Source organism: Pavona decussata, unplaced genomic scaffold, assembly GCF_977016875.1.
Source record: "Pavona decussata unplaced genomic scaffold, jaPavDecu1.1 SCAFFOLD_156, whole genome shotgun sequence".
NCBI lineage: Eukaryota > Metazoa > Cnidaria > Anthozoa > Scleractinia > Agariciidae > Pavona > Pavona decussata.
The window spans coordinates 4,014,643-4,041,007 of NW_028145568.1; the positions used below are offsets into that span (position 1 = coordinate 4,014,643).

The following is a 26,365-nucleotide window of genomic DNA, read 5'->3' on the forward strand; positions in this document are numbered from 1 at the left end:
TGGAGAAAGTCTGCCTTGTAATGATTTCTTCCGTCCTTGCATTAAGGTTCATCATCAACGCACAAAAAAGTACTCAGGGTAAGATATTGATTTAAGGTTATTGATTTCAGTGAAATTACATCTTGCGTTTTGAGACCCGTCCTGTCCAAATGAAATTCAGAATTTGTCATTGTTTCTTAGACGTACTAACTAAAAAGCCAAGATCAGGCCTTGCAATTGCAAGTGAAACTAAAATTTACATGAAAAATATTTACAAATTAGCGCTGTCTTTTTATTGGAAATAAATGCACGATGAAATTAACACGAACTAGAATAAAATCGCTCAATTCGTTTGAGCGTAGTCATCTTTTAGACCAAAGAAAAGTAAGGGTTTCAGTTTCACTCATTCAAATTTAGCATATTTCATACTTTAAATAACTCGCCTGGAATTTTTCAGGTTGACTATTGCTATAACAATTATCCTTCTCAGTTTTCGCTTCAGTGTATTTGCGATCGACGAAATGTCTTTGGGATCATCAATGTTTCTTAAGTTCGGAAAAAATATAAGACCTGTGCTTACGTTGATTTCCTTCATCTGCAAACTAAACCCTTTCGTTCGTGTCAATTTTTTTTATTTCAAACTAATTGTAAATTCCCTCTTAATTGATATTAATTTTATCAGTCTATTTTCTTCTATAATCTTCTGGGTCCAGGTGAGGCCGGATTCAGTCCCTTCTCCGTAACTCGCGACTGCGAAGGTCAGGTCATGATTTGTAAATGGTGTCCATTTTGGACCCGCCATCTTGGATTTCTGGATTTCCCTAAAAGCGCAGAAAACGCTAAAATTGACGGAAGAATATACAAAACCAGTAGAAAAACACTGAAATGGTACAAAGAAAGATAAAAACAAAGCCAAAAACAAAAAAAATGTACAGTAGGAGAGATTGTTTCTTCATTAAAAATAGGAATATTACCATTTCTGCAAAACCTTATGGTCCTAATTTCATTGCCATAACAACATCAAGTTATATGAACACTGACAGATTAACGGAGTTTGATGACGTGTGCTGACATATTAAAAACAGTGTCCACCTTAGTAACTTCGAGGCAATTGAGGCTAATAAGACTTGTAAATTATCTCGCAAACTATTTCCATGGTGGATTGATGACGTGCTGGTATATAAATGCTACATGTTTGAAATAAAATAAATCGCAAAACTCTTTCAACCAATTATTTGTATATAGCTGAAGTAAAAGAATCGAACGTTAAATTTCCTTTCAATTTTTGAATTGGTACCCCTTTGCAGAAATCTGACAAAAGTTCAATTTTTTTAATACCTAAATAAGTGATGCTTGAGAATGTAAAAAATTTGATGTCAAAGCTTCATTAAAATTCACTTAATGCCACGTAGAGCCTTATCAGCCGACGGAATAGTTTGCCTTACAAATTGACAAGGAATTATAATACAGTCAGATTAATTCATACGAAATGTTTCGTGAGTTTTGCGTAGAAAAGTAGCAGTGGGTATTACAGGTTCAGCAATTAACTCTGTTTTATTAAGAGCGGTTGCCTGTTAGGATCGAGGTTTCGGCGTCAGCGATCATTTTGCGAATCGCTCATATTCGGTCCAAAAATACCCTTTGGTGAACTTTCTTCAAAAATCATATTTAAAAGCTCCAACGACTTTCTAATTTTGAGAGATTTGCAAAATTGAAAATGCGGTCAAAGTGCGGCTTTGTTGCACATTATCTTTTTTTTTTTTTTTAATTAGTTATTTTTTGACATTGTTTTTTACACTTCCAAAAATTCTGGAGGAGTTGGAGGGGGGTCTGAAGCCCCCCTCATCGCCCGCCTCTCCCCTTGCTATATGAATCTACGGATGGGCATTATATTTTTTCAGAGTTTCGGGACGATGGCCAATTTTAAAAAGAAAAGCGAAACCTCTGTACCCGCAATTTATGACAAGAAAATAAAACCTACATAGATTTAAAAAGATTTCTACGTAGGTGTCAGTTTGGGAGAAAAGTTCTTACACAAAAAAAAATCTACGTTCCTTTGCCACTCAGAAATATAAATTCCAGTCTCGCCCACATTAATCGTTTCGAACAGTATTTTGGCTTGATTTAGTTTAGATGTTATTAAGTTTGACGTAATTGAGTAAAATGTGTGGTTTAGATAATGTCAGTACCTACCCCAATGGTTTGGAGTTGCGAGACATAGAAAGATTGGAAACTCGATTGCGGCTAACGGCAAAAGTCAGAAATGACCACGTGACCATATTTATCCTATGTTTTCCGCTCAATGTCTTCAATTTCTCAAAAATATTGAGTTGTTTGTAGTAGCAGCAAAGGCCACAATTATTTTGCACTATTTTCATCTAAGTACTCATATTTTCGAGAAAACATAAACTCCGAAGTTAAAGTTATTTTAAGCATTTGGCAGTGCTTCGTTCGCCCACCTTATTTTGAACCTTCAGTTGGACGAAAAACCGCATTTTCAAACTTTTGCGAATCTCTCAAAATTAAAAAGTCGCTGGAACTTTTAAATATGATTTTTGAAAATAGTTCACCAAAGGCTATTTGTGGTCCAAATATGAGCGATTCGCCAAATTGGTCGTTGATGGCGAATTCTCGATCCTTACAGGAAGCCGCTCTTGAAGGCTCAACCTTACGCGGGTGAGACCGAAAATTAGTATGCGTGGTTTGAAATCTATATATTGTTTCGCAGTTTCCAATAGCCGGTACGTACGAGGAGAACTTTCAATCGGCGCCGCCTGATGGTCATTCTAGCTGCAAACAATAAATAGACGACGTCTGATTACCACTCCTGATTGTGTTTTTCAGTTCAAATGCCACTGAAGCATGTCTAAATTGTCGAACGCGTTCGAGAAAATCAACTTTAATGAAGGTTTGGAATGCAATTTACCACATCATCAAGTATATGAGAGGTGAATGCCATTAAAAAACCCACTGAGCTGTTCCCGATATTTTTTCCAAAGAGCGCAAATTCAAAAGTTACCTAAAGATTTTAACTTGGAGAATTCCAGAGAAATAAAAATCGTTCTCGAGGTCACAAACTTGAAATTCAACAAACTTTCTTGACCTCAAGCATCAAAGTCAGGGCACATTTTAACAGTTTTGAAGTCGTTTGTCATAAAAATGTACGGTTCATTTTATGATTACTATGCAAATACTCAGGATTAAATTTCTTCCCAATTTATTTGAATTCAACGATACGGACTTGCTTATTTTAGTACACTCTATCTGTCAATAAAATAGACAAAAAGATATCATAGTAAAATTCTGTCTAAAAGTAATAACTTTTATATCAATTAGTGTCGGAAAAGACTGTTTTAAGACATGTAGAACAGGTGGCGTATGTTCCCTAAAAAACTGTCTGAAAACACCTTAAAACGATAATGGAGCAGCCAACTCATAGGCTGTTGTTGTTAGTGGTGCTTTTTCCGTTGTTGTTGTTGTAGTTATTATTAATATTATTAATATTATTATTATTATTATTATTATTATTATTATTATTATTATTATTATTATTATTATTATAAACATCACCACAGAAGGTCGGAATCACCTGGGTGAAGCAGGAGCAGTACGTCAACGGTAAAGTTCAGGAATGGGTGGGGCAGGTGACAATATTGGCTGAGTTTGCTCTGTCGCAGCCCCAGGCTTGCTACGCCGCGTTCGCGTTTGGATTAAAACATCGCTGGACGTACTTTATGAGGACTCTGACAGCAATAGCTGATGTCCTCATACCGTCCATTACAGGGCACCACTGTACACAAGCTGAGCGGGAGCTGCATGCGCTGCCGGTGAGAATGGGAGGCATGGGCCTAACAAATCCGAGTCAGGTAGCAGCCTCAGAGTATGTAGCATCAGTTAACATCCCTGGTCCATTAGTCCAACAAATAAAATCACAGGTGCACAAGCCACCAGACGAAAATAAAATAAACGCTGTACAACGGGAGATGTGCCAAGTGAAGAATCAGTATCTGAAGGAAAGACTTGATCAGGTGAAGTGCTCGGCTTCTGGAAAAACTCTGAGAGCTGTGAACCTTGCCACCCAGAAAGGTGCCTCTAGTTGGCTCTTGATGTTATGCCAATTAGAGATATGAACTTTGACTTAAACAAGAGTAAATTTCGTGATGCTGTGAAACTCAGGTACGACTGGGAAGTTCCTGATATGCCCTCTGTTTGTGTTTGCGGGGACCACTTCAATGTGGATCACGCTATGATATGTGAAAGGGGCGGTTTTGTCATCCAACGCCATAATGAACTGAGAGATCTGGAGGCGGAAATGCTTCGCATGGTGTGTAATGGCGTTGAAACTGAACCAGTTTTACAAGACATCACAGGAGAAGAGCTCAATAGGGGAGCCAACACCGCTCTCGATATTGTGGCAAGGGGGTTCTGGGAGAGACAGAGGTCGGCTTTCTTTGATGTTAGAATTTGCCACCCAAATGCTGACTCCTGCAGGGATATGGATCTTAAGCAGATTTACAGGCAACATGAAACGGAAAAGAAGCGTAAGTATGCTAGCCGAATTTTGGAAGTCGAGCAAGCCACATTCACGCCATTAGTTTTTAGCATGACAGGTGGAATGGCGGTGGAATGCAAGCGATACCATAGTAGGCTTGCTGAGTTAGTTGCTACAAAGAAGGGCGAAAGCTCTGCGACTACTATGTCATGGATCAAGGCAAGGGTGTCCTTTGCGTTGCTGAGATCAGCATTTCTATGCTTGAGAGGTTCGCGAGCTACAAGGAGGGTCCATCTAGAATTGACGGACATTGACTTTGACATCGAGAAAGGACATGCAAATATTCGTTAAAAACATTGAAGACATAACTTTATTTCTTATTTTTTCTTATTTTTCTTGGTAGCCTTCCATTTGTTGTTGTTGTTTTTTTTTTTGAAGATTTTTAACTTTGTATATATTATTGATCGATCGACGTCTTCGAAAAGTTTTTGTATGGATATTCTTAGCATGAACTGCAGAATTATGAAGCGTTTTTTTTTTTTCCGATACCGATATTTTAATCACCTTTCTGTATTTGTTGTTTTTTTTTTTTTTTCTACTAATAAAGTATTTTTATTATTATTAATAAATTACTATTATTATTATTATTATTATTATTATTATTATTATTATTATTATTATTTTACGAAAGCATGTAAGTTTCCACTTAATTGTGGGATGGGGTGGTGCATTTCTGCCATTTCTCTGAAGTATTGAAAGGGAACTACATATCTTAGAAATGAACAAGCATTGTAAATTCATCACTTTAAGAGAAACAATCTGAAAACGTTGAAATACTTCTCTTTTTTTTTTCAGCTCCTACTCCTCTTCCTACTACAGTACCCAAGCTAGGTATGAGCTGCACTCGTAGAACAAAAATGATGAAATAATTATATTAAAATAACTAACTATTGTTAATTAAACGTTATATTCGCTTTTCGTCTTATTCTTGTATTTCCCTCTTATTATATATGCGTATATATGCAATATATATGCAATATATTGTTTTTATTGCAGTAATGATGCGCCGTTTAACTCAATCCTGCTAACTTCAGAGCAGTCTTTTGAGTTCAGTTTTTCGGTTCAAGTTCATTATTTCCCTTGGAGTTTTATTTTCCAATCTCGTCCCATTTTGTTAAGAATATTTGATTCTTAGCTAAAATAGTCAAACAAACGTCTTCGTTGACATAAACTACTTTCACGTTTTTCTCGCATACATTACTAATTTTAGCATTTATTAGTGTCTCTTGACAGAGAACAAACAGAAATACTTAAAACAATAGTATATAACGGCAAAGAGTAAGATGTGTGAGTATTTTTCACTGAAAGTCTTTGCAAAAAACGTTCGTTAAAAGCGAATGTAAAATTAAAGTGTGATTTCATTTTCATCAAAACAATACTTACGCAGAACATTTATTCGCTTGTTTGTGCGAAGTTTTCAAAGATTGTTGCTTAGTTTATTTCTGTGCTACTTGCAATAAAATATTACAGTTTATTTTTTCAATTGATTGCTCCAATGATATATTCGAAGTCTGTTTTATCGTTAGTTTAGCTTCTTTTTCTGACGTTTACGCACGGTTTTCTTGGTAAGCAAATTTACTAGAGAGTGACAGTGCTACGTAGCGCGAGTACACTGTTTGCAAACCGGTTCGCCTCGATAATCTTAAAAACTAAAATAAATAAATGAATAAATACAAAAAATATGTCATTAACCGGTCACCAGTTGATGTGTTCATGTTGGCCACCGGTGGTCAAAGTACGCAATCAACTACGTTGATCAGACCAAACACTTATCTTCATTTGATGAGCATGCAATGATCAGATTCCCTCTTTTAAGCTCTTTATGAGTGTATTTTCTGATTTTTTTCCCAATGGTAATGAGTTTTTCAAGCATTTATCATTTATTACATAAAAATCAATGAAATACCAGGTGAGCTTTCGCACGAAAACAAATCTTCACATATGAAAAGATCACCATTGCTTTGGTTACATAATAAATCGCACCTTTTCCAGCGGCGCTTTCGTCAAAGTAGTCTCGACACAACTTCGGAATGGCCGAAGAACCCAACTGGAATCTAAATATTCTCGATATCGAGGACAATTCTAAATGCTGATTTACTGATGTGTCCGGAGATGATGTTGACAAGCATATTGGTCAACAAGAGAACGAAAATACAAAGAAAAACACCATGTATGACCTCAAAATGGTTCTAAAATTGCTCCGCGAGGTTCGAAAAGAAGAGAGAGAATTAGAGAAAATCCCACCAGAAGAGCTGAATGTACAGTTATACCTCAGTGACTTCATAATTTTTATAAGCCGTCTTCTCTCAGAGAAATCTTATCAAGCGTTGACCGTTATCTTACAAGGCACGAATATAGGAAAAGGCTTTTTTTGATTCCGAGTTTACGAGATTGAGAGACGCATTGAAATCAAAGGAAAAAGAACTGAAAAAACAAAGCCGAGGAAATAAACTGAATGCAACTACTGCTCTCTCAGACGAAGAAATTGATATTCTCTTTGAAAGAAAAGTATTGGGAACAAGTTCTCCATAATCGCTACTGAACACTGTGTGGCTGAATACTGTAATGTCACACACTGGGGTCACAGAGGTTGCACAGAACAACGGCGTTGGGGGATGTTGTTTTGGAGACTGATAGTCAGGCCAAAGAACATCTTGTTTATTCAGAGACACAACCTAAGAGCAGATAGGGCGACAACTCACGGAATGTCAGCCCGTGAAACCGAGAATGTATGAAAACAAAGAGATTGCAGCCGAGCGCAATCCAGTATAGATAAACGTCCTCACTCCATTTTGGAACCAGACGCTCCATTTTATCTGACGGTCAACCACTTCAAATCGTCTGTTCAGGGACAGCAGAACGACCGTACATGGTTTAAAGTAAATAAACTGAAGAATATCTTAAAAGACGTCAGAAGCGGGGGGAATTCCCCGAAAAACAAACCACGCCGGGAGAAAAAGACTCGTGCAAAAAATACAGGATAATGGCGTTCCACCAAATCAAATAGTACAGATTACCGGCCACAAAAACCTCCAGTCAATAAACAACTACAGCAGCCTACGAGGGCAACAAAATGGAAAATCGTGAAGTTTCAGATGAAGAGCGAGAAGCGGTTCACTTTCGGTCGGCGCACCACCTTTTCACCACTATCAACTTGCATCAAACTCATCGACTTCGTGAGTGCATGAAAACTACCTCCAAACGATGTTTTATGGCAATACAGTTACAGGAGGGGTGTTTAACAGCAATATGGATTTGTCACAAAGTGCAATGGGTAACCCCGAATCTCCCGAATCTAAACCTCCGAAGAAAACGTTTCGCTGAGTGATGTGCATTGGGTCAGACAATGGAAGCATCCAAGAAAATTGATCTCGAACTTATGAACAGTGAGTTGAACAGTAAGTCAGCTATGAAATGACTTTGAGACACCTTTACGCTTACTTTTGCTTTTAATATTTGCTATTATATCTTATAAAGTGCGTTGTTTTGGCGAGCTCCATAATTTTCGGCATTGAACGTTTTTCTCGCTCTTCGTCTTTATACATTGGACATAAATTGAGAGCAACTATTAGGCATGTTGTTGCTTACAGCTGGCTTTTTTCCGAAATCTAAAATTCTATAAGCTATTATTTTAGAATAGCCCATTATTACATTGTAAAAGAAGGAATTTGTATTTCGTTCACGCCTTAAAGGCCGTGTACTTCTTTCCTTTTTTAGTTCAGTGTGACACGCTGTTCTACTTAATTTTAAAAAAAACAAGCAGGAGTGTTTTATCGGGTTCAAAGCCACGGGGCGCGAGTTTTTTGAACGGCTTCAAAAGCATTCCTGGAAAAGCGTGTGTCAATAGAGTTCACAACTAGCTGATTGTCAAATAAATAATTTTTTAGGTGTTAATTAATGATAATTAATTGTTAGGTTTTCTTAACTTTACTTAATCTCAGTTGAATAGCTTTTACTTTATATTTTTTTTGTCTCCCCAATTAGTAGGGCACTTGTGCTCGGCTATTAAGATTTGAGACTTAAATAAAGTTGTTGATTGATTGATTGATTGATTGATTGATTGATTACAGTTTTGCTTTAAAGAACGTTGGAAATTAGCATACGACAAAAAAAACTCATACTAATGAGGAGCGTTTTATCAGCTGGTAAAACACCGCATACTAATAGGGAGGAGGTTTATCGATATAAAATTTCATTCGTGTTTATATAATTAACAAAACATTACATGGCCGCTTGGAGATACGAAATTTCTCTCTCATGCTGAAAAATATTTTACTCCTTCGCTGCGCTCACTTATGAAATATTTTTCAACAGTCGAAGAGAAATTTCGTATTTCCGCGCGCCTTGTTACATCCTCTATTTATTTAATAGGTGCCGTAGAAAAAGGAAGAAGAGTTAAGGCCCGGTTCATACGTCGAACTTTACATGAGCCGAACCTAATAATTTGGTTCGGCGCATGTAAAGATCGACGTATGAATCAGTTAGGATCGACAGATTTGTATTTGGGTCGACCCACCGTTCTATTCGACTGCGCCAGTCGAATAGAACGGCCAAAGATCGACTTCGATTCATACGTCGAACTTTACATGTGCCGAACCAAATGCATACATTACGTATAAATTATATAAATTATATCTATCCCAGAGGTCTGCGCGTTCCATCGACTTGGCATGCGCAAAGGACTTCATTCTGAACAAGATGGCGGGAAAAGAGGAACGTGCTTGTTCTTTTTGTTTAGAAACAACTAAATATACTTGTCTTAGATGCGAACGATTTTAAGAAAAGAATATATTCTTGATGTGCACACGCACTTCAAACCGACAGAAACTTCCCAATACAGGCTGTATCAAAGGCGAAGCGTCAAGACTTCTCAGAACAAAATCTTCAAAAACAACATTTGAAGAAAACATTACTCTATTCAAACAGAGATTACGCTACAGAGGTTACCTCGATAACCTTATAGATAAAACTCTCTCAGAAGTCAATTTCAGAGAATGTCAGCACTACAAAACAAACAAAAAACGTGCACAAACATTTTGCCGTAAAACCATTCAGATGAGTAAATGGCACTTGATAGAAAATCAGCCTCTACTAAGAGAGACCTATAAAGACCCCTCCCTACTTCTGTACAGAAAAGGGAGATCTTTGAAAGACGTACTCGTAAGAGCAAATTAGTATTGAAGGTCATATTCTTCCTATCTCGACCAATAGAGGCCGTGTTTGGCCTGTCTTCATTATTTTAATAATAATAATAATAATAATAATAATAATAATAATAATAATAATAATAATAACAATAATAATAATAATAATAATAATAATAATAATTTATAATTTTAACATTAACTCAAAAGAGCTTTACACGAATTTAAAAATTTTATATAAAAATATAATAACTATAAAGAATTATAAGAAATATCAATAAAAACTAAAACTAAATAAACTATTGACCACCCCCAATTCAATTTTACCAAACAAGCTTTTCCATGTCAGAACTAATCTTTCCCGCCATTTTAATCTTGTTGAGAAAAAACAACAGCCGCTGACCACGAAAATCTACTTTCTCACTTGAGCTTTAATTAAGTTCGACCTCAATTAGGTTCGACGTCTGAATCAACTGCCGAACTTAATTATTTGGGTCAACCTTAATAGGTATTAGGTTCGGCTCATGTAAAGTTCGACGTATGAACCGGGCCTAAGACTTTTTATTCCATTTGGCAAAAGCGCTTGTGCTCTAGGAGCATTTTACGAAGTTGAAGAGGTGCTTTGATTCAATTCAACAATTTCACCGCAGATTTGATGAAAAACGTGAACATCCGCCATATTGGCTTTCAAGTGGACGGTCGCGTTGTTGCTTAAAGATACTTCTTATAGCGTAGCATAGTCCTTAATGTTAAACAAAGAGTTGCTTATTTAGAGTTGGTGCTTCTTATTACTTCTCATATTATGAAGACTGCACTGTGTGGTAGTTGGGTTTGCGTGTTTTTTTACACGAGTACTGTTTCTATACACTATGCATTTCCAAGTTAATAGTTGTCTTTAGAGGCATTAAAAAAGTTGTTTGCCATTAAATAAATTTAATGTTAATGTTTGTAACTATTTCGTCTTTCTGCTTTTTAGACTCATTGTCTCCATTAATAAGTATTTTGGAGAAAAATAGATAAATGAATCACTTTATTAAGTCTTTAGGGTGTTGGAATTTGGAACGTTGCCTAGAGGAAAACAATCGAAGAATCTTGTAACCTCAAAACTTGCAGCGCTGTTTAAAGAAAGTAATACAATTCTGTAACCGGCATCATGTAATTCATCGAATGAACCACTGCTTTGTTCTTTTTCTTGTTTTTCAGTCGGTGAAAATTTCGGTATCATTGAGCCGTATCCAGAAAACATCTATCCCGTTGAGTTCACTTCAGCCAAGGTTACCTGCGTAGCTTTTGACTCATCTGGAATGAAAACTCCTGAAAGAATAGAGTTTTTGAGAAAAAACAATTTTTCTATCTACACAAGCTTAAAAGCTAACGACAACATCCACTTTACAAGTCGAATAGAGGAGGTGAATCATCACGGTAGGTAGTTGTATTTGATTAACATCTTCATTTTATGCCTAAGTGTGCTGTGGTCGTTGTGTTACCAGAGTGAGGAATTTGTTTCTGCACGTTCTGTTGGATTTTCACGCTTTGGCAGACTTTCTAAGACTGTACCTCTTGAAAAGTTAAAGAAGCGTTATAAATCGTCAGTTTGAGTGAGTGAGATGCTGAGTGACAGGACGTGGGTCGTGGCAAAGTGTTTTACAATTTCGTCTGTGTTTTCTCTAAGGAAATAAGGAGAAATACGCGTTCATTTTGCGTTTGCTTAATGATGTAGCGGAAACATAAGTATAACAGTATTTTACAATATTGCTTCTTTTTTTCAGAGTAAAAACAGTGTTCATTTGTTACATAAATGTTTCAGATGTTTTTAAGTACCTTATTTATTCTTACGACGTTCTTTCGCGGCTGACTATCGTGCATTATTTTGAACAGTGGGCCATATTACCATTACTATCATTTCCAGAAGCAAGTACTTACATTTTCAGGTGGCAAGAACTTATCAAAGCTTTTCGTCACCTTGCACATTCGAAATGTAACGGTTGATGATGATGGTTGGATTGGTCCACTGGGAAGGTACGAATGTCACGCCTATGCAGTTGCTGACCCTGAAGAGAAGAAGCGGGGCTTTGCAGTCAATGTCATTAGACGTAAGTTACCTTTTTTGCCAGCATCGTGACATCTTATCACCATATGTATGTAATACTTAATGTACTAACTGGTCCTTGAATGTTTAAACATCCCAACACCAGTTTGTACGCTATTGTTTCCTGACGTTCGTGCTCTTATTTTTTGTACACTTAACCTTCAATATATTCAGATGGCCTTAAATAAGTGCCAGGGGTCCGTTTCTGGAAACTTCCGGTAACTTTTCCTGCGCGATAAAAAAAAAAAGGATTTGTAAAGACCCACTTATTGTTATTGTTGCTATTCTTTTTTGTGGTACGTTTTGCCTCCGTAAATCAGAGTGACTGTAGTCAGGCAACTCTTGGGTAAGACACTTAAAGGGAATTTCTAAATGTCCTTCTTTTTGCAAGTAAAATGAACTTCATATTACAATGGATTTAGCAAGACTTACACAAAGCGTTAGTGTTGCCTGGAATAAAAGTTCCTTTTCTAAAATGGGGGACGGTTTCTCAAGGTAATTTTGAAAACGCATTGGCAACAAATAATCAAATATATTTCATACATCTACGCTACATCTGTCTATTTTCCGTGATTGTGCGACTGCTATTACACCCGAACATGGTTAATTTTCTTTCTTTCTCACGTTGTTCGTACGAAGGGAAATAATTTTATGTGGGTAACCGAAATTTTCGTTCTCAAGAACAATGAAGAATAAAACACACTACAACAATGCAAAGGCAGCAGAGTGTGAACACTTGCCTGATATGCAAAATGCTAATTGTAAAAAAGATTTGCTTTATTGTTGTTGTTTCTCATTTAAATTTTACCCAGATGAAGCGCAGTTAAGGGAAAAGCGGAAAAGATAGCTTGCTTACCAATCTTAGAAAGATTGAACGATAACATTCTTTCATCCTAAAAGTCACTATGTAAACTAAATCGGAGAGCAATGTCTGTATGAAATATCAAATAATTTCACTGCGGATAAAAGATTTCAAGATATATGACTGACAAATAATAATAACAATAATAATAATAATAATAATAATAATAATAATAATAATAATTGACTGGATTAACCAATGATAATGATGACTGCATTATCTAATGGCAATGATTTAAGGCCAAGTTTGGATCCGGTTTTTTTTTGGTAATTGTTTCATTGCGTCTAGCTTCATTTTTGTTGATGTCGGCAACCAACTGAGACCTTTTTTATGATTATACGTGAACTGAGAGACGATCGAAATGTAATTATTATTATTATTTGCGTTGTAGTAGATGAAGAGATACAGATAATTTTTATATATTTTAAATATCTTTTATTATTATTTATATATTTTTGTTAACTCCAAGGCTCACTGGTTACGTTGTGTACCCTGTGCAGCTTTTTAACTGATTTAAGCATCCATTTGAGAACTCTGCTATAATAATAAATAGTATATATTTACTCCACAGGTTCTGTTATTTATTTGTTTCTGTGGACGAGCGACGTGCAGAAAGCAAATCTTATAATTCAGATGCATTGTTTTTTTTTTAGGAAGCGAAATCCCCAAAGTGTCTGTCTCTAAGCTTGGCGTTCTAAACGGCGACGATGAAGTCACTATTGTTTGCAACGTGACCCAAGCTAACGACGGCAAAGGCCCCCTTGCAGAGCTGAAGAGGATTTCATGGTTTAAAGATGACTTTCGTGTGCAAAGTGTGAGATGTCCTGTCCCGAACGTACCTGAAGGTACACTCCGTCCTTTGCTTGTCAAAGATTGAGGAAATTACACCTGTGTTCTGGAGGTACTGCTGCGTGGTGTCAGAACATACAAAGTTTCAGATTATACTGTGATAAAATGTGAGTTTGACATTGGCAACGGTACACAGCAATTGTACTCAGTAATTAACTATCTCACGGCACGTTTAATATTTGCTAGTTTATACAGTATCTTTACCTGCTAGCATGACAAGGAAGCGGAAGCTGGAATTAAGACAGGGAACTACACTGAATCGAACACCATACTTTCTCAACTAGCAAACCTGGGGCTTAAACCTTTCGATCGACTATAACAGCCAATCGAGGAAAGTTATAAGTAACACTCCTAGTCATTTTATGCGGCATACATAACGTGGCCGTTTTCTGATATTGTAGCTACCCTTTGAGTGGGTGTGTCATTCATTCATTCATTCATTCATTCATTCATTCATTCATTCATTCATTCATTCATTCATATTGTGTCTTTCTGTTTATTGATTAATTAATTTATTTTTTGGCGGGGGTGAGGCAAGGGGAGGATGTTGGCAAGTGGAAAGAGAGAAAATGCGGAGTAACGATTTAGCATGGTACGATGACGAAACTAGCTTTAAACCATCGTCACATAGCCAAACCAACAAAATACTCCTACACGCCCCCAGCGTTAAAGTCAGTACATGGTTTTTGTCATAGATACTCCATTGTGCCCAGAAGAGAGTTCAGAAGGGGTGTCATGGTCAATTACTTCTAGAGGAGTAACCGATTTAAAATCGTGTCCAAATGGAGCCAGCGGTAAGCCGTAATCGAACATGTCTTTTTTTATATATTAGTTTTGCCTTTATGACACCTACCTGGTGATCTACCTGGCATTCCTCCTAATGTATCCCAGGAATATCTTTATTCCAGAGCCTTGCTCGTGGTATGGAATGCCAATCGTATCGCCAAAAGTGTAGTTTAGACATACTGGAGCAAAAATTACTTATCCGCCCGTAATTTGTACAAAACTAAAGTTTGTGAGAAACAGAGAAGTTCTTAATGACAAAATGGGAACATAGAAACATAACTTATAGTTTGAGTCGCTATGGGTCATGGGTCCAACTTGAAAATAGGGAGTGTATCCTTGCCTACTAGCCAGTAGTAGTAGTAGTAGTAGTAGTAGTAGTAGTAGTAGTAGTAGTAGTAGTAGTAGTAGTAGTAGTAGTAGTAGTAGTAGTAGTAGTAGTAGTAGTAGTAGTAGTAGTAAATCGCTTTTTTGCATGACCGCAGATTTTACAGTATTGCAAAAGCTAAGTAATTATTAATAAAACAAGGGTAACAGTAATATTGTCCTAAGTTAAATCACTTTTATTTGATAATAACAATGTATCACGTATATCTGTACAAGAGGAAATGAATGGTATTATCTCATTGACTCGATTTAAGAAAGTCTCCCTCTGAAAAGAGTATCTGCTACATTGAAACAAGAAATGAGATTCATTTTCCACTTGATTTGATTTGCACAATTGGCATAATCTGCTTTCCCTTGGTATATGATCTCTCTGAAACCGACCTAGTTCAATGATAAGTTTATGATTACTTATTATAAACTTCACTAAATTTCGTAGTAGTAGTAGTAGTAGTAGTAGTAGTAGCAGCAGCAGCAGCAGCAGCAGCAGCAGCAGCAGCAGCAGCAGCAGCAGCAGCAGCAGCAGCAGCAGCAGCAGTAGTAGTGGTGGTAATAGTAGTAGTAGTAGTAGCAGCAGCAGCAGCAGCAGCAGCAGCAGCAGCAGCAGCAGCAGCAGTAGTAGTAGTAGTAGTAGTAGTAGTAGTAGTAGTAGTAGTAGTAGTAGTAGTAGTAGTAGTAGTAGTAGTAGTAGTAGTAGTAGTAGTAGTAGTAGTAGTAGTAGTGGTAGTAGTGGCAGTACAAGTGGCAATATCAACAAGAACGGCAACATCTCACTTTGAAAATGAGTGGCTACCTGGGGTGAGAGTGGGCGCACGTTCAACTAGGACCATTGGGGTAACAGAGACATCTTAACTGCGCGCTGAATTCCACATGCAAGCTAACTGTACACGTCAAGTTTCCACTTTTACGTATCACAAAAAACTGTCCTATCCTAGTGAGCGGTCATAAATCAACACTTTCTTAAAGTAAAAGCTTTCGATAATTGGGATAACATGACATTTTCGGTGAACTTCCCTTACAAGGAAATGTTCTCATGATCAGACAAGACACAGAGTTCTAAATTAAGTTTTCGTGCTCCTGCAAACTTTTGTGCATTTAGCTGGCAGAATTGACTTAGTGCGCACGCTTAAGGTGTCCCCAAAGCGATACCATCTTTGGATGCACAACCACTTTCGACCCAGCTTATTCAAAGTATAATACAGCGTCTGTCTAGATTTCTTTCGCTTCAGTTTACAATTACATTTTTTATTTTCTTCACAGGAACCGCGTCACGAGAATGTTCTGAGGATGGACTGTGGAATAAGGCAAACTTTACAGATTGCAGTTCACCTGAATTCAACAAGCTGAATTACGAAGTACGTAATTACACTAGAAACGTAGGTTCAAGCTTTGCATGCTAGCGACCGCACTCAACTGATTAAAGCAACAATACTTTCTATAGAAACGTTGAAATTAAAACGTAAAGGATCCATGTTCAGCGCGCTATGACCATGCACGTTTTTGTTTCTTCCCATGTTTTCACATAGGTTGTGATTGTGGTTGATACTGTTGTTTTCTTGCACCAAAAGCCAATTACTCAGTTCCCGACGTTCTTTTACCTCTAGCTTGTTATCTATTGTTCTTTCCACTTTCTGACAGCTATAAAAATGAACCTTCGAGTTGTGTAGTACACCTAAAACTGTTTCTGAAGATCATGTTTTATGTTACGATATGAGGTGGAAAGTGACTCTCCACATCTGCCAGCTTGGCTCCACCATTCTTCCATTCTCGATTTCTCAAACACCTCAGAAAGACAAAAGAAATCAAACTGATAAAGAAACTCTAATAAGAATGATAGAAGTCACAAGGGTAAAATGATTTATCGCGAAAAAGCAAACTCTCCAAACAAAAATGTTGCTGCCATGGCAACGCGTTAGGTCTAATGATCAATGAAATATTATTCCAAAGTATTGGCGAATTGGCGGAAAAAATTTGAAATAATATATCAAACACGAGGGAGAGTGTTTCCTCCGATTTGCAAACACCGAGAAGTAGGAGGCGTAGCCGAGTTTTTTAAACCAACTTCGAGGTGTTTGGCAATAGGAGGAAACATTCTTTCGAGTGTTTGATATAGCTTCTCAAACTATTGGTAATTCTTGGAGAAGTTCGAAGCAAAAGTTCACAAAATTTTATGATAATTAAGATCACATTTCTAAACCTCCTTCACGGTAGTGGTTTGCTTTGGTTTGTCTTGACGAATTATTAATGAGTTTAAGAATTTTAATTCAACTCATTAATAATTCAAAAGCCAAAGACAAAGGAAATCATGGACCGTGACGGTTTTGGATGTCTGATGAAAAACTCCTCGATTTTGCATCCTTAATTTCCCCTTCAAAATCAGTTAGCTTGAGAAGTTATATCAAACAGTGCTCGTTACAGTGTTTCATCACAATATTAAAAACCTCGAAGTTCGTCAAAAATACTCCGCTACATGTCGTATTTTCAACTCTCTTCTTGGTGTTTGATATGTGATGAAACACTGTGTCTCGTGTTTGATATATTACAAAGCTAATGTTAATTTTCAACTTTAAATGCATTACGTGTAAATTAAAGCACTTCAGCTCCAGTCATTCGATAGAAGCGAATATTCGTTTGTTTGCTTCATGCTTGTAAAAAGGCCAAATTTTGTTCAATTTGCCAGTTATGCGAAAAAAATTGTTTTCTGGGTGCCATGAGGAACAAACAACCGTTCGATTACTCATGCGGTCCATCATCACTACCACTATCGCTACCGTTGCCACTTTCATAACCTACTCTCTGCACTTGCTAACGCTTGTCCTTATTTCTATTTTCTTGTGCTTGTTTTAGATGAAAGCTATCATGAAAGGTAATCAGTCAGACCTCAAAGTTCAACAAGTGCTTTCACAACTGGTAAACGCATCCGCCTACCAGCAAACAAGCAACAGAACTACAAGGCCACCGCAGATCTACGGGAAAGACTTGGCCATGGCCGTAGACATACTTCGTAAAATAGCTGAATATAATGGTAACCACGGAACCGTGAGTTCGACAGAACATTTGAACAGTTTCGCACAAGTAGCCAGTAATTTGTTGGAATCAACGAATAGCAAAACTTGGAAGGAACTCGAAAAAGTACGTGCAGTATCTTCCGCTGGTATTGTACCTGGCAGTTGTAAATTTTTCTACCCAGTTGTCATGGTTTCGTGGTCATGGAATTGCGACGAGTGAAATGTTATTTATCTTTTTACCGGAAAATACCCAGCTAACCTGGGTTGGTTTAATTTACGTTAGATTAATGTCAAAAATGAAGAAACGATTTGCATTAACACGACGCATGTAACCATGAACAACATTGCCAGTTTAAAAAGTGGTCGGAATAAGAAGAGAGATCAGGACCCGGTTGTTCGAAAGCCGATTAACATTAATCGAGGTTTTCATCCCACTCGTAAAAAATGTTTTTAAAAGATAATTTTAAGATAATGGTAAAGAAAAGTCTAAGTCAAAACTGAGGGACAAAAATCTTTTTCAAGAATTTTTATTGGTTTCTAATGAAGCTGGAATCAAAGTTCCCGTTAATCCAGGATTAGCTTAATCAGGCTTCGAACAACTGGGCCCAGAAGAAAAACACGTTGAATCTTTCAAATCGTATCTTGGCTGAAAGTTAAAAAAATCCATTACTATAAACAGTTGGGATGTCCATGTAGCATCTTCGAAAATTCCAGGTACAGACCACGCTTGCAGACAATTACAAGAGTAATGGCAAACCTCCAAGCTCCAACATTAGTAAAGCACAAAGGGAAGTAGTCAAATCCCTTGTGCAGGTTGATACTATTGTTTGTTTGTTTGTTGGCTTTCTTTTACCAGCAAATAAAGGTCACGCTAGAGTCGTTCTTATCAACGAAAATTATCGTCACAAAATGAATGCGTTACTAGGTTACACCAACACTTAGGCGAAGCCCCACAAAAGCCTTTCAATTGACAACGTCATCCAAGCAGTTGGAATTTAACCTGAAAAAGAACCCTAGTTTACCGGATAGATGTTTTCTAGATAAACGAAAATTACCCGAGCTGTGCCTTTTAACAACTTATTTCAGCAGACAAATTTGTCCGAGGGGAAACTAGAAGATTATTCCCTAGTTGCCAATCTTATGATTTCAAAATAGCTAAACAGAATAGATGGCTTGGGAAGTTACCATTTGAAAGGTCGTCAGCTTTCACATTAAGCCACATCATCCTGCTTACGTTGTTCAGATTTGGTGTTCGAATTTGTTCTAGTATGTTCTTTACAGGGGTTTAAAAATCTCGTGTCACTTGCGTTTTCTCTAGGCTGGTGAAGGCAGAAGTCAAACGTTAGTGAAAGCAATGGATGATTATGGACTGGGCGTCGCTGCTACCTTTAATGAAACGACAAAACCTGAAGTTGTTAAAACAAAGAACCTTGTGATGAGGATTGACCGCGTTGATCAAAACAGTCCGGTATGAGCAAGCCTTCTTGATGATACTCGGCCGAGAAAAGAAAACTAACAAGATCCTCCACATCTTGCCGCAATCAGTAACAACAATAACCGAAAAGGAACTCTGACCCTAAAGATCTGGAAAGAAGCGGACTAGCAACAATTTTGAGTTTACAAGACATGTTTCGGTCGTGCAACGACTATCTTCAGTTGAAAGTAGAATTAATATGAAGTTACATTTGAATTTATAATGTAATGATGAACAAAGACAAATAACAAACGTGCAATAAATTAGGAATCTAACAAAATAGCCAAAGGTAACAAAAGAGTGTACAATAGAACCTATCTTCGGAGAATGGATATACTGCCTTGGAGTAGAAACCAGCTGGTTTCTACATAAAAACGGCTTAGCCCTAATGTCACGTATTAGAAATAATGCTTTTGGTTACTTTTCACATGTTCTGATATGCTTTTCTAATTCCACGCTACACTGTTGTCGTCAATAACATCTATTATTTTTAAAAATATAACATAAAAAGGGGCTCATCACCAGAGATCGCAGTTCAGCAGATAGCTAAGTTGCCATCTTTGTCCGGTATCGCCTAGGCAGGAGCTTTTGCGAACTCATAAGAAAATTGCCCCTCATTGTCAGTTCTCGTTTATTTCTTTATTCATCTATGGTGTTTATTATTTTGTTCGTTTATTTGTTTACCTTTCAGATACGAGTTAATGGCTTGGAAGTCTCATTCAAGAAAAGTTCCATATATTTGCCTCCCCAAGCGTTCAGTTCAGCTCAAGAATCCCTCGTCGTAACTCTAATTTATCTGACATTAAACGATGTTTTACTGATTCCAAATGAGAATGAGAAAGAAGATGACCAGCCTCTCTCGGCAAATACAACTATAGCCTCGTCCACTGTTGACCCCAAGCCCCCAGATGTCTTAAGCAAACCGGTCAAGGTTGTATTAGAAAACAAAAAGGTATTGCAATTAAGAACTGTAACATTTTTAATTTGAAGTTAAAATGACGTTAAAGATGACGTGCTTCCTTACAATTTGTAGAAATCGGAGTACAGCATGACACATTACGAAGTGATGAATTTTGATCTTTGAAATAAAACGTTTGTAAAAAGCCACATCAAAAATTTGCCAAAATTTGCCAAAATTTGCAAAAAAAGGACGAAAAAATAGCGTTAGATATGAAATATTTTAGCATGGTAGTGGACGAATTGGCCTTTTGGTAAATACTACAGCTTTTTCTTGCGTTTTATGTACCTTACGTGAATGAAGGACACGTACTTTATTGCCCTATTATTATCATGCAGTATAAAACTTACAAAAGCATTTGTGCAAACAACTTCATAGGGCGGCCAGCGTAACCTATGAGCTGATGAGCAAACCTACTTATTTCCACAGTTTATAAAATACACAAGAAAATACTATATTGACAGAACTGAGTGAACGTTGAATAAAATTTATGGAATTTAAAGAAACGTTAAAATTAAAAAAAAGTTAAGTATAATTATTTATTTATATATTTATTTGCTTATTTATTTCTATATTTAGCTTAAGAGCAGTGTATCATTTGGAGTTCCGCCCCAAGAAAAATGTGTGTTCTGGCGGCCAGGGGAGTCTGCGATGTGGAAAACTAGCCGCTGTAGGCTTGTTATTGGTGAATCCAACGTGGATGTGACAACATGTGAATGTGATCACCTGACTGTCTTTGCGGCACTCGTGGATCCATATGGCCTAGCCGTAAGTCCACGAGATTGTACAGAACAAATGAACTTTGCTTTTGGATGCTACGATCGCGGACAAAACCCTGGAGAAACTCTTTGCGCACCCAACAATTTCACCCGTACATTCATACATCAACAACTCAGCCCCCACCCCCTCCCCCTTATCAGTGTTCTTTCGCGGCTGAATAAAAGGCTGCTCCCACCTTTAAAGCAACATTGAGTAAGTGGAGGAGGGAGTGGAGGTTTACTTCTCTCTTGTCGGGGTTTTTTTCTTCAAGGAAGATGGAAATCCATGCGAACAATTTACATTTTCCTCAACTGGTTTTGTCTCAAGATTGTTGCAATCTGGCACAACTACGGTTTTTAAAAAGAAACAAATAAACAAACAAACAAACAAACAGAACAATTAAGAAGAAAACTAAAATAAAGTTAATAAAGAAACAGAACAAGAGCTAGGTTATAGCAACAATGACCTGAAAACTTCATGTTTAAAAAAATAAAACATAAAGGCAGCGCTTATAACACTCTTATGTATATAGCTACTTCGATTAACGTTGTCGGATTTTTAAACCCGATCGAACTTATATGCGACAAGACAGTATGGGTATCTGTTACTGTGTTTGTAATCTGGGTGTAATTTCACGGCTTCCAGTGCCACTGGATGGGTGAAAATATCAAACGTCAAATTTTCATGTGCCGAACCTAATGCCAGTTTGGGTCGACCCAAATAATTAAGTTCGGCAGTTGATTCAAATGTCGAACCTAATTGGGTCGAACTTAATTGCAAAGTGAACATGACACTTTTGTAGTCAGCGGTTATTGCTTACCAAAATGGCAGAAAAAAAATGCGGGAAAGACAAATTGTGGAAATGAAGAGCTTGCTTTTCTTGAAAGTGCAATCAAGCACGGTAGAAGAAGACTTGAATTTCCACTGTCTTGCTTTTGAAAATCTTCCTCATGAGCAATGTGCCCGTGATTCATTTCTTTTGCCATTTTCTCTTCAAAACATGACTCACAGTACGCAGTGAAAAAGGAATGAAGGCTTTTTGGCAACGTTAATAGAAATAGCTATATGTGCTACGATCGGAGGTTTGCCAACGACATTGAAAGACAAGATGTACAACGATATATATGTTGACAATTTCCGGCAATTTGTAAAGTTCCATTGTGACCGATCATTGTTGACTGTGACCCTAAGAATGGAGATACTGTTATCTTTCTTAAATTTTCACGTATTTTGCACTTTGTACATATATAATTATAAAGCAATAAGCAGCAGGATTTAATTTACGTCAAGCTAAATTCTAGCTAACCATTGATTTTTTTCTTCTCTCAAGAGAGGAAAATCTCATAAGAAAGCCTTGGAAATCATCTCAACAGTTGGCTGTTCCTTTTCATTGATTGCTATTTTTATAACTATGGCTGTAACTGTGTTTTTCTGGAGAGCTTTAAAGGGTCCAAGAGCTAAAGTACTGCTTAACTTGTGCGCTGCCATCGCATTTGTTTGTGCACTTGTTATATTCGAAGGATCAGCAAGAGATAAGGTGTGTTTGATTATTTATGCAGTATCACTTTTACAGCATATCTTTAGTCATACTAAGGAAACAACTGAAAGACCGTTTAAACTGTCAAGCTGGAAAATTTCTGGATATTAACAAAATAAAACGACAGATAAACTAAAAATGCTCACCTGTGAGATAGCTGTTGCTGTTGACATTGGATTGCTCCCGATCTAGGGGAAAATTGGAAAAATTTGGCCACTTCTCTACCGGCTCTCGTCCACGACCTTCAGTAGCACTAGTACCACGCTTTGTTTCAAAGACGTCAAAGGCGATTAATTGATCTCGGATTGAATCAGTGATATTATTTCCCAGGTTTTATTTTGGTCATAAACAAGACAATATTCATCATTCAAAGTTGATTTTAATCGTAAATAAACCTGCCGTGCTTAGATTTAACCCTTAGGCCTGGTTACGTTGCAGGTCAAAACAAGCGCCCTCGTTTTGCCGGTTAGGGCGTATTGCAATTGATGCCATGTAAAATTGCTTTAATTTGGTTACTTTTTGTGATTCTCAGGTGGCTTGCCCAATTGTAGCGGTCTTACTACATTACTTTTTATTGGCCTTGTTTTCGTGGATGCTGTGTGAGGGTGTGCTGCATTACATCTTAATCGTGAAAGTGTTGGGAGGCGGTGCCCAGGACAAAGTCAAATACTTCTACATGTTCGGATGGGGTGAGCGTGCTTAATACTGTGCTCTCAGTTTTAAATTTAAATAGCTCTAAATGACAATGGAATCTTGTTTAACCCTATCCAGACCGGATCCTTTTTTGGGGGAGGGTAGGGGAGGGGGCGATTCTGTCCGTTTCGACTTTGAATCTAAATATCTTTTTCAAAATTTGACCAAACGGCCTGAAACTTGAAACTTGGTCATTGGTATAAGTCATTGACTTTGATGTTGCCATGATAACCAATTTTGACCGGCGTTTTTCTTTTCTTTTTTTTTTTTTTTTCGTAACATTAACGTTCTAAGCCATTTGGTTCTGATTACTTTTCGTTCAATTTCGGCGTATTCGAAGTTTTGGGGAAATCCAGAAATCCAAGATGGCTGATCCAAGATGGCCGTCAACTTAGGGTTAAGAAATGCCAAAAACTACTAGGAAAAAGGCAGGAAAAAGAAAACTAGGCAAAACAAATCGTTCCCAAGAAAAATGTTTTGTTTTAGTTAACAGCCTTTTCGTAAACTAGTATTACTTTATAAACAAAATTGTTCTTGCAACTTGAGACCTTTCAAATCTATAATTTTGTGTCAGTTTCCAGATTGTGTTCGTTTACTTCCCCTTCTCATCGAGACGTCTTATGTCTTATTAATTTTACTGTATTTTTACTTCGTTTGACTAACTTAAAGTTCAGGATGACACGGCAACGGTGTTCAACGGAGGAAAAAGAGTATATTTGGTTCTATCAATGGAGTTGATAACTAACTTTAAATTGGCCTACACCATAGAGATTCAAGTACTGACGTTTCGAGCGTAAGCCCTTCGTCGGAGCGAACCAATAATTTGTGGCTTGTATTCTATTGGTGGGAGCATGGTAAAATGGAAAACAAGAATAAATTTAATCGAATGAAAAGGGTTCGTTGATTCCATAGGAATCAAGAATGCTGATTTAGAAGTTTTTTTTCTAAAATTTTGCTGTTTTATGTGTTACGATAATGAGGAGCAATATCAAAGACTGCCATTATTGTCTTTATTATAATTATGTTGCAGGTTTCCCAGCCATAGTAGTTGCCATCTCACTGGCTATTACTCAAACAAACGGTTACGGTAACAAAGAAGCTTGTTGGCTTGATGTAAAGAGTGGACTCATTTGGGGATTTATTGGACCAGCACTACTTATTATTTTGGTTAGTAAGTTGAAAATTCCTTTCCCTCTAGAAACTTCCCGACATCTACCGTTTTGTCAGATTTTTTCCCATCCTAAATCTACGGAGGCATAAAACCAATGTCCACTCAATTAGACTAGCCAGATTGATAAGATAAGTCTGATATACCCCTTAATCATCATAGAAAGAAAGAAAGTAATAGTTTTAGTCTTAAGAGTAAAAATAGAACTTGAGTTGACAATTTCATTGTCAAGCAAATTATAGAACTTGGGTCCTTGGTAATAGACGGGAAATTTCTTAGCTGGTAACTGTGCCGTTTCTTCGCTCTAGATAAATATCAAGGTATTTGTTCTGGTGATTTTTAAAATGATGGGAACAGTATCTATGCAGGCCAAGGCACAGACTGCAAAAGTTAGAGCTGGAGTCAAGGCCTCCGCGGTCGTCCTTCCTTTGCTTGGTATCACGTGGCTGTTTGGTCTCCTGAGCTTCAGTTCAGAAACTATCGTCTTCAAGTACATATTCGCCATCTGTAATTCTCTTCAGGGGTTGATGATCTTCATATTTCACTGCGCTTTTAACAGACAGGTGAGATAATTGCAATATGTCTAAAACTCTCTTACCGACCAAAAAAGAAAAACAAAGGTTGTTTATTAGCCTAATCGCAAGTGACCACTTTTCGTAAAAACCCACTACTTCTTTCAAGTAAGCACTTGTCACGAGCAACATCTTCTCATGTTGTCTCGTAAATGTACGTCTCTCTTACGTAATCGTTGCTCTCATTATTAACAACCACGATTCTCAGTGTACCGGTGGTTTTCATTTTTTTGGTCAAAATAGTGTCTCTGCCTGTGTAGCACATGTCGTAATTAAGTGTCGTCCATTTAACAACATAGATGAAGAATGGTCATTGTACAAACTACTGTTTGAGGTTAAAATTTCTTAATCCTATCGAGAACGGGATCTTTTCCTGACAGCGGGATCCGCCCAACCTCCTCCATAGACGCTATGACAATAAGGCTGGCAGGGCAGATAGTACTTCCAAAGATGTTTCCTTTGAGGTCCACTACGGGAAGTTGTGACGTCATATCATGTCATAATCACGTCAAATTTGCCAAATGGCGGCCATCTTGCATCCGCCCTCTTGGATTTCTGAATTCCCAATTTGCTAAAAAACTGCCTGTTAAAAGTTGATTGCCATGGTTACATCAAAGTCTATGAACACAAATCGTCGACCACATGAAACATTTGACAGACCCACCCCCTCCCCCCTCTCCCCCATCTCCCAGATAAACAGATAAACAGATAAAAGGTTACCACCCATAAGGCAAAATTGATCCCTGGAGTAACAGCAATACGTACGGCAGGCATTACTTTATTACTTTCCAGTTTCATATCTTTTACACCTGTAAAAGATCTTATTCAGTCAAACAGTATGCCTCAAATAAAGAAAAAATTCTGATTAAAGACGAAAACTTGAAAATGATTACCCGAATCTCAGGTAACTGGCTTTTACCTTTTTGCAACTGGAGATTCCAACAACAATGGACTTAGATAATTAGCTTTAAGGACGGCACCTACTATTGTTACTGCGCATACGTTCTGCGCATCTCGAGATACTCGGATTTCCAATAGGCGGTGCCTACTAATACAGAAATATTTTTGCGCGGTTTAAAACTATACGGAGAAAGCAGAACTTAGCAAATGCTTTTGGTATCTCATAAGAAAATTGGGGGTAACCATGCATTTTTCAGAGATAATTAAGCTTCAATTTAGGAAAAAAATCCCATACATTTCTTTATATTTGGGTGCTTTTTAGAGATATTATTGCTTAGTTATCTCTGAAAAATCCATGGTTACCCCCAATTTTCTTTTTGGACTCCAATAGCTCTTGCTAAGATCTGCTTTTCCTGCATAGTCATAAACCGGACAAAAATACTTCCGTATTAGTAGGCACCGTCCTTAATTCAACAGATCAAAGATGGTATAAGACAGCGACGAGAGAAACGCAGAAGATGTTTTATAACAAATCCTGGCAACAGACCTGATGAGCTAAACACTTTTCCGCCAAACCAAGGTAGGTTTGCGCTTTCGCACCAGAAACTAAGGCAATGGTGTAGGACGAAAAATGCCCAGAAGGTCCAGACAGTG

The 26,365-nt window shown here is 37.3% G+C and overlaps 1 protein-coding gene and 1 pseudogene across 2 annotated transcripts; both read left to right on the forward strand.

Moving 5' to 3' along the window:
• On the forward strand, positions 1-24,811 carry LOC146465406 (adhesion G protein-coupled receptor L2-like; annotated as a pseudogene). The gene is made up of 15 exons (XR_014868316.1): positions 1-78; positions 5,327-5,362; positions 10,879-11,097; positions 11,607-11,768; positions 13,280-13,582; positions 14,171-14,269; positions 15,903-15,997; positions 17,490-17,774; positions 18,969-19,118; positions 19,816-20,076; positions 20,662-20,854; positions 22,176-22,378; positions 22,911-23,067; positions 24,102-24,238; positions 24,548-24,811. The product of XR_014868316.1 is annotated as an adhesion G protein-coupled receptor L2-like (transcript).
• On the forward strand, positions 4,091-5,042 carry LOC146465407 (uncharacterized). Its single transcript, XM_085128775.1, has one exon. It carries the CDS (start codon positions 4,091-4,093, stop codon positions 4,820-4,822), a length of 732 nt encoding a protein of 243 aa, XP_084984901.1. The 3' UTR covers positions 4,823-5,042.
• Positions 24,812-26,365: the final 1,554 nt, after the last annotated feature.

Excerpts from the sequence above, each read along its gene's own strand:
- LOC146465407 (XM_085128775.1), top strand. The coding sequence starts at position 4,091 with ATGCCAATTAGAGATATGAACTTTGACTTAAACAAGAGTAAATTTCGT.